This window comes from Apostichopus japonicus, chromosome 6, assembly GCF_037975245.1.
Source record: "Apostichopus japonicus isolate 1M-3 chromosome 6, ASM3797524v1, whole genome shotgun sequence".
NCBI classification, from domain to species: Eukaryota; Metazoa; Echinodermata; class Holothuroidea; order Aspidochirotida; family Stichopodidae; genus Apostichopus; species Apostichopus japonicus.
In genome coordinates, this window is record NC_092566.1 from 11570419 (window position 1) to 11579794 (window position 9376).

Below are 9376 nucleotides of genomic sequence, written 5' to 3' on the forward strand. Positions count from 1 at the left end.
TCTCACAGCCTTGGCACAAACTATTTATAGCCATTCATATGTATTTCACTATAAAGATGTTTTTGTCAAAGAATACTTAGTCAATAATAAGATGCTTGAAAGTGTTTATAGACAGAACTTTCTTGGTGGGAATCGTTGTCAAAGTGAATGACTGCTTCAGTCAAATCGATCAACCAAGCCAAAGCAATAAGCCAAAGTTCTCAGTGGGCTGAACGACAGGCCAAATCCCCAGAGATTTAAATCCGGCCAGTGAAATAAAGAGTAAAGTACAATCTTGCACTGACAAACGTGGTAGGTCTTATGTCTTTGAGCAACCTACGGCCTGCCCTGTATAAATATTGCTCAATCTAGTTATAGTGGGTTCTACGGCCCTTTGCTTTAATCAATGTTTCTTGCAGACCCTTGTAGGAAATTAATTAATGATCCTCAACAATACTTTCATAAATTAACAGAGATATACCTCAGCCAAGATCCTACTTTTACAAATAAGAAATCTCTGCTGAATTAATATGTTATCATCATCAACTGTTGCCAGTGGTAACCAGAAAGATGGAACTTCCACTTTGGAAAATATCACAGTTTTTTATGTTGTTCCAAACACAAGGCAGAATACTCGATCAAGTCTACATGTGCTTCATTTTGTGATGTTTTTTCTTGATTTCGTAATGTTTATCTTCTATTATGGAGATAGATTATATGCAAATGCTATATTAACTCTAAAATGTTGTAGCTTTTAACATAACCAACCTACTGATAGCATGATATATCAACACTGTTAAAAATTTACTTTGGAATTTGAATGTGGTTTAATACTGTACTACGGTTACAACTTACAAACTAATCCTACCGACTTCGCAATGACCCAGTAGATAACATTGCTCAATGTAACTTGAGTTATCTGGTGAAAAGGGGACTACAGACTTTAAAGAGAGATTACCTGCACTACTTTAAGTGTTACCCTGAACGGTACATTGGCATGGATAGTATTGGAAGGACGTGAATCATTCAAGTATACTCCCAGCCTAATAAATTAATAGTTCTGGTTAATAGTGGGATCCACGCATTTACATGACACTTTTACAAAGGGAATTACACTAAAACCGTGGCTAGGTGAAACAGGTATTCAAGCAGGGGAAGAAGTATGATTTACCTTCTAACTGAGCTTCCATAGTTTATCACGAGGAAACAACATTTGTTGGAATGTACACTACTTATAAACAAAACTAATCATAAAAATTGATTTGCGGACATACGAATGCAAATTTGTTTGAGTAGTGTGAAGTTTTCTATCTCCGGTAGGACGGGATATCCTTCCACCAAACTGTTCCCCAATCTCTCTTCCCCTCTCTCTCCAGTTCCCCACCCCTACACTTCCCCACCCCTACAGTTCCCCACCCCTACAGTTCCCCACCCCTACAGTTCCCCACCCCTACAGTTCCACACCCCTTCCTTCCCAAGGATGGATTTCTTCCTATATAATGTATACAGCCTTATGATGCCTGTGGCAGAATATTATTTGAGGTTTTCAAGTCAGAACAAATTAAGACATTTTCCATTTACCATTATCATGATATTTCTTAGAAATAATATGACGTCTGCTGGTTGACAATCTACTGATTTGTATTAAGCATTTCCTTTTCCATTGTTATTACAATTTTCTAATTTTCCATGTTTTACCTTCCTTCTGACCCTCAAGCACTGATTGACCTTTGGTAGGTTAATGCTTGAAATGGTATACTGTATACTTCCTTGCACAGAGACTCTATATATAGTAAGGACACAGGGTATGTTAATAATGGAAAACTGTGTGTTCTTAAGGGATCAATTGCTAAACAAGGTGATACCATGATGGTATCATTTCATATTAGTGAAACAGCAGTCTCTTCAATTAAATTCAATTAATGATCATGCCCTTTTTGACGATCCATCAATGCCGTATAAATATCCCAACTTACAGGCAGAAATCACATACTGCCCACACTAGAGCACTCTGTAGTCCTAAACAGATTTATAATGGATGAACCTTGCTGGAATAAGAACATCTGCATGGTTTGGCAACCACTTGACCACTGCTGGTTCAGAAATGGTGAGAAAGTGGGCAGTATCCTGGAAGTGGGGTACAGGGGATGCAGTGCTAAACTGTTAGCAATTGCAAAGGTTAGGAAGATATGAATAGAGCTTACATGTAGAGTAGAGACATGTAACACAGGAGCAAAGTTAAACAATAATATTCTCAGAACTCTGATCTTAAAGTGCTCAGCTTTCTGCTTTTGGTCAACCCAATTTTACCAAACCTAATGAACATTAACAGTAAAAATAACTGATTTGCCATTGATGAAATACAGAAACTCTATTCTGATTGTCCCTCCTCCTCACCTACCACCCCCCCATCCCCCCTCCTCCCCAGTGATAAGTAATGACTCACTTCTCAATTGTTATTGGTATATTTCATCACTTGACCCCTCACTTTTGTCATAAGCTAAGGTGGCCTGACCTCAATAAGATAACTACTTTTGTCTGGTCTCCTTCACATCCATTTATCATTCACATGTAATACTGTATGTCATGTCCTGTATGTATGTCATGTAATACTGTATGTCATGTCATGTCAATCTGACATTAAAACATCCTTCATTTGCATCTGGCCCTTACATATATAGGTTCAGCCCCTACCTGAATCTATCAGGGGAAATTTACAGTTTGGCCAAACAGCCCTGTCTCCCCATAAGTGACGGCTGAATGGAATTTTGTTTGGGGGATGACCTACTTGGAGGCAAAATGCTAGCTCTCACATAGCCGACATTACTCACACATATGCAACATTAAACAGGGACCACTTGAGACCCTGATGAGGTCCAGAGCAAAGCCTTGTAAAGGGTTCCTGGAAAAAAGTGCCTGGAAGTCTTTCGATTTGACCTTTTTCTGTAGAATTTTTTAATGTTGTGAAACTTTGTTAACAAGAAATTTATGCATACTAAATGGCGCCCACTGTCCAAGGTACAATGTATACAGATAAAATACTAATACCGTAATTTTAATAAATGTCAGGGAAATTATAAACAACAATATGTTCTGTGTTGCTCCTATTAAACAGCCTTTATTGTGCCTTTATTACATCCACAAGCTGTAAATCATATTCTGTTCCAGGTGTTTTATGAACATTTTTGTACTATTAAATTGCTACTTTTTCTACAGTGAGATTTTTTAATTTGAGGTTTATGAACAAAGTCTGAATCACGTAACAGGGTAGCACGTCAGTATGTTACAAACTTAGTTGAGTTACTCTGGAGCAAAAGTGACAGCTCACTGAAAACATTACTTTCTTGAGATATCAGAGCTGTGGCCATCAAATTACAAAATACTTTCTCATATTTAATACTTCTGCACTTTCTTTCCCCCCAAAAAATGGTAACTAGGTTTTGATTAAAAAATGGAAAGATGTTTGGATTTTTTTTGGGGGGGAGGGGGCGGCAATTGTCCGCCCATATGGTGAGCTGTCATTACCCTCCCTCTTTTCCCTCTAACGATGAAATGACTGTACTTCATGTACTGAAAGCTATGAATTATAAGTCATCATATCTCTACTTTAAATATGTTTCAAGTGGAAATAAAAGAAATTTAATTCAATCACTTACCTCTACTGATGGATAAGTTCTCTTTCCTTTTTGATTGTGTTCACCTGGCAGTCCTCCATGAGACAACCCTTCACAATTATATCGGAATCGGAATCCTTTCTGTTGAAGTCAATTGTGTTCGTACAGTATTCAGGTAAGAAATCTGAAGATGGGCTGATCATGATAAACTTCCCTATGCAGCTAATGAGAATCACTAAACATAACTTAAAATTATTATGGTTTTAATGTGTTTTCTTATATATATGCATAATAATATTTAAAGATGAGTCTAATCTGGAGGCAAGAATCAATTAAGTCTGGATTATGCAATATGCTAAAATTTTTAAGAAGTTGATCTATTTTTGTGCCTATATACAATATGAGTAATCGGGGAATAAATTGATATTTCGCAAAATGCGCCAAATGGTGAAAATGCTACATGTACATACGTCCAAAGATGTATATATTTTTTACACAGGAACCACAGTTAAGATCAAAGTTTGGAGTCTTCAAAACTACTATACAAGTAGACAAAATTTGAAAACTAGACCTGTATTATTCCATGGCAGTTATCTGATGTGATGTTTACTTTCTTTCAATATTTGTGGTGTAAGCTTTCACACTTGTTAGCTAATTTGCAACATTTGATACAAATAACACAAAATCTTGTAAAGACTTGAATTGTTGAGTTGACTGAGCTAAGTAAGCAATCATGCATCATAAGAAGATTATGTCTGAATTTATATCTCCGAAAAAAATAAACTAGGGCGTCCATAAAATACAATTTTGGGTAAGAACAATTTATTTTGCACCCAATGCCTTTGCATGCAGACCTGTGCTGACTGGATGTTCCCAGGCTGTTTTGTATTTCTTTTGGTTAGGGTTAGGGTAATTCAGTTGATTATTTTACTCACAGTCTTTGGCTGTTCTGTAATTTTCAATTCCGGTTCTGCCTCGACAGGGGTTAGTCCAACTTCGGGCACACCTATTTGTTGCCAGATATCGTCCAGAACATGATCAGGCTCCATCATTTACAGACACCTGTAGTAGCTGATAGCAAGTGTGGCCTCCACAGACCCTGCAAGACAGAAAAGAAAGCACATTTGTTAACTCAGAAGAGACTGAAGCATTGACGATACACAAAACTTGGCTTAAACTTACTGTACCACCAATGAACAACGTTAAATGCTTCACTTTACTTAATGTACAGGGTGTTACAAGCACTTGGGTGAAGCAGGGCAATAATAGGAGGAGTACAGCAAAAACTCCAACATCCCCCCCCCCCCTTCCAAATCAACTGTCAGATCATTTTTGCTATTTAGGTTTTCATGCCTTAATTGGCAAAACAGAGAAACCAACTACGTAGGCTTACTTGATGACATTTTTCTCCTACATCAGGTTACACAAAATTTAACTTTCATTATGAGTGCAGTACAGTCGGTTGCATATCCTGAAGGAAAACTTGGAGAAATGTATTAAGTCAAGTTTCTTTTTAGTCTTGCTCAATTCTGGATATTGGCAATGCTGCTGTCAGAAGAAATGAAAATGAATATCTTGCATCTTTATGACCAATGATTTACATTCAATGAAAGTACTGTATTAGTCCATTTCCACGAATAGACTTTTGGAATGGGACTCTCCAACTGTTTTACTTAAACATGACAAGCTGCAATCTCTGACTGCAGTAAAAATGGTACTGTGAGCTGCTGATCGCTAGAAGTAAAATTTTGTTTCTCATTACTGAAGTAGAGATCTTTAATATTCCAAGTTTCAAGTCTTAAACTTAATTGTTTTAAGTACGTTAACTTGCACTCCTTCACAATCAGCGCATCGAGATGTTCAGCGCATCCAGATGTATTTAATGTTTATTGCGCTTTATAAGAACTGTATAAATATTATTATTATTAATCAGCCTATCTGCAAAAGAAATCTTGAACTATGTAACCCAGCTCATCTGTATGCATATCACCTTTTCTGCATTCTTGTAAGCATTTCATGCGATCTTGACTATATCAGGGGACAAACTAAAACGAATGACAGCGAATGACCGAATGACAATTGACTTTGTACAGGGTTAATTATCATGACAGCGAATGACAGCGAATGACAGCGAATGACAGCGAATGACAGCGAATGACAGCGAATGACAGCGAATGACAGCGAATGACAGCGAATGACAGCGAATGACAACGAAGGACAGTGTTGAGTGGAGATAGAATGATTAACGGAGTGGAGTACGTGGTTATTGGTTTTCTGCGCAAAAATGATTTGAGGATATCGCATGTTACGTGGTTGCAGGGTTTTTGTGTAATTTATGGATAGAAACCACAGGGAAAGTTTTTGTGTGAGAATGCGCCTTAGTTCTGTGCTTTTTACCTCCATAGATTTATATAGAAAGATTACTGAAGCCATTTCAAGATTATAGTATTGTTAGTTTCTAACAATTAATATCGGAAAAATGACGTTAAATTTACTTTTTAAAATCAAACTTACAATTTCGCTTACTATAAGGTGCGTTTTTATCTTGTCCGTGCATTATCTAGATACCCACGAAGTCTGAACTGTGATACCCGGTTGAAGAAAATGTCTGTGCTGTCATTACTGTCATTCGTTTTAGTCAACGCAATTTTTTAGTGTGTACAACATATTGTCATTCGTTATGTGTAACGCAATTGTCATTCGTTTTAGTAACACCCCTACTGTATATCAGTAAGGATCACATTCATTAGTACAGAAATGACACAACCATCTATGGAGAGCCCCATTGGAAGTGGGGATTTGCAACATTGGAACATCTGAAATGTGGATGTATGTTTGAAATGAACAATCAATGACACATACATGTAAGAGAATATACTAATGTAAACTATATCGCTTTGTTATATTGTAGACTGAATTGATCCTAGCAGGAATTTGATAGTGGCTGATCGCTATTAAATATGTTCAAAACATTAGTCTAGCTTTTATTATTACTGTACAATGATACTTGAATTATGGCTATAGAACTAACAGCAAAGTGGAAACAAATTAAGTGATTTCGGCTAACAAGAAAGACCGTGCTTCCTAATATTTTTCCAACCCGCCCTACAAATACAGTGTTCAAAATATTACCAAAAATGGTACTAGACGTTGTACATATTTATTGTACTTAAAAAGGATATAAAAAAAACACTTCACAATGCATATATACTCATCACATTTAAAGAAATTACAGGCGGACAACAAATGACATTTGAAAACAACTCCTAAAATTATAAAACTGCTTGATTACCGTTTCTGGGGAGGTTACCATCACCCGAACAGACACTCAAAATTGAAAACCAAACCACACTACTGTATGCTTGCTCATTCCATTACTTTCAGCGATGTTAATTTTGGAACTAACTTCTGTATGCCTGATTCCCGAATTATATCAACTGTTAGTTACCCAAATGGCTTGACGATTAAGCAATATTATCAGTGATACTATGTCCCTGGGTTTGTTTTAAATTGGGACAGAAGGCCTAAACTAATTCTGACTATTGTCAACTTTGGGTTACTAGACCTACCTAACGATAGGTTTAACGTTAAGTTGTATCCTGGACTAAGTTAGAAAGCTCTCGAAATAACTTTACAAACTTGCCTTCTGAGAAGTTTGAAAAATCCAAGGAGGAATGGTTGATAATTACCAGATTTAGCAAAAACTCGTCTTTTCCGGAACCTCTTCTGCACTAGTATAGTCGTAAGGCTTAAATTGGTTCCTCTCAATACCACGGCAGTACACCGTTCCTGTTTGATCCGGTACGGACTGTTAGAAGTATGGCGTCTTATATCAATGAATACTGTTCTGTGTGTTGTTGTAACAACTTACGTCAAGGGAAAAGCACCCGCCACAGTACCATTATGAGTACTATTATGAGAGGACAACGTTGTTTACAATGTACACATACTCGATTACGTTAGCATACACACTGTGATAAGGTTAACTTTCCATGTGGGAAGGCAACTCCACACGAACGAATTGTTTGGGCCGAAAAGAGTCCCAAATAAAAGATGTTGTACCATGAAAGTGCTTTAGAAACAAACACGAAGCATTATTTCTGTCTCTGACGAGATTTCGTGCAGCACATTTAGTCCTAAAACTAAGAAAATAGTTTGAAGGCCGATGAAACCTAGCGCCGGATAGGAGTCTGTCGTTTCGCAATTAATTAATTGTAAGGGGAATCCCCTTCAATTGAAATTTTCTGTTGAGCTGGAACAGTACGTCACAGAGTACAAAAGGTGTCAAAATCGGAAGTGGAATCGGACCAGCAGGTCGGATCAGGATTAGAAGCAGTGGCGTGAGCAAAGGGGAGGGTTCTTTTTCGCCGGGTATTTTTTTTATATTCTTTATAATTCTAAAATAGGATTTATTAGCACAACGTTGAGTTTAGACCTAATGATAGTCGAAATATACTTGCCTCAGAAAGCACAATTTCATGTCTAAACCCCTCCCTACAGGGGAGCCGCGTTTAGCGGCCCCACAGTCACACCCTTAAGCACCCAACCAAATATTTTGTTGTGAAAATTCGGGCAATATGCTGAGAATTTTTCGGGCACTTACTGATAGAAAAATAATTTGCAATAGCCTATGTTTTTCAATGGTTAATCTTATATTGTTATTATCATTATTATTGTAACGACTTAACCAATAATTATAACCAATATAGAAGGGTGATAACAAAATTTTGGTTTTATTTTTCGGGCAAGTCGTTACAGCCCCCCCCCCCCAAATTGGGCTCCTATGCCTATGTATATGGCATAAGAACAATAATTAAAATGGGGAATGGAGAAAAGTACCTAAATGAAGGGGTAACACCATTTACAATTGCCCCTCTCTAAAAAATTTACTGATCCCGAGTAAGGTGTAACACAGTCACACAGTTTCTTACAACAAAATGTTTAACATTATTCACTAAATCCCATGAAAAACAAGTTACAATCAAACAAAGAACTTCCTTCTTTTTCAACTTAGAAACAAAGAAACTGAGGGCGCACCTGAACTGAGTGCAACTTACCCCTTATCAATGACACTTATCTGAAAATAGATAACATGTAATATCAGAGATGCCAAGGTCAGATGTTTTTTAGGCGGGTGAAAATTGTCTGATGCTGTTGGTTACGTACACCATCCAAGCGGAGCGCCACCATGGGTTGGCGCGAAGCGTACAAGAAAATTTGGGGATCTTACGGCCCCTCAGATGGCCGGAAACATCACTTCCCGGGTCATCTCAGCTGAATCTATACTGTCTCCATATTTGTATTGTGTCTATTTTTTTTTAATTCCAGAGGAAAAAATATCTTGAAATAAAGAAATCTCTGAAATTTTGCGGACGCTGTAGCGTTCACGTGTGTCGTAACGGTATTATTTTTCACGAATCGTATAGGTAACGTTGCTTTCAGCTGGGCATATTTAGCAGTGGCGTAGGAAGGTACTTTTGAGTGGGGGGGGGGGCTGAGGACTGATGGCCGGCCTGGGGGAGGGGTCTAAGGGGAGGGGGTGTCCCCCTCCCCTTTGGAATTTTTTTGCATTTCCAGGTGGCCTCAGATGCAATTTGGTGCAATATAGCACACTTCAACACCCACTCCATTTTGTAAAGAATTTTGCATTTTCACCTGGCCTTAGATGCAATTTGGTGCTTCAAATGAGATTTTTTTCTCATTTGGAAATGAAAAAGGGGTTTTCTGACTTGCGGAGCGGGGGGGCGGAACGATACTTCCGCCCCCCACATTTTTCACTGGGG

The 9376-nt window shown here is 37.8% G+C and overlaps 1 protein-coding gene across 3 annotated transcripts in view; it reads right to left on the reverse strand.

Moving 5' to 3' along the window:
* The window catches only part of LOC139968990 (nuclear factor NF-kappa-B p105 subunit-like), a 31760-nt gene extending 23955 nt beyond the window's left edge, over positions 1–7805 (reverse strand). The window contains exons 1-3 of one of the 3 annotated variants that reach the window (XM_071973648.1): positions 7283–7805; positions 4529–4692; positions 3636–3734 (exon numbers count right to left, since the gene is read on the reverse strand). In XM_071973648.1, the coding sequence (XP_071829749.1) occupies positions 3636–3734; positions 4529–4645 (216 nt within the window). In that variant the 5' untranslated portion in view covers positions 4646–4692; positions 7283–7805. Of the gene's footprint in view, positions 1–3635; positions 3735–4528; positions 4693–7162; positions 7183–7236 lie in introns of those variants that run through there. The other 2 variants (XM_071973649.1, XM_071973650.1) reach the window with 2 other exon arrangements.
* Between the last annotated feature and the right edge of the window lie 1571 nt (positions 7806–9376).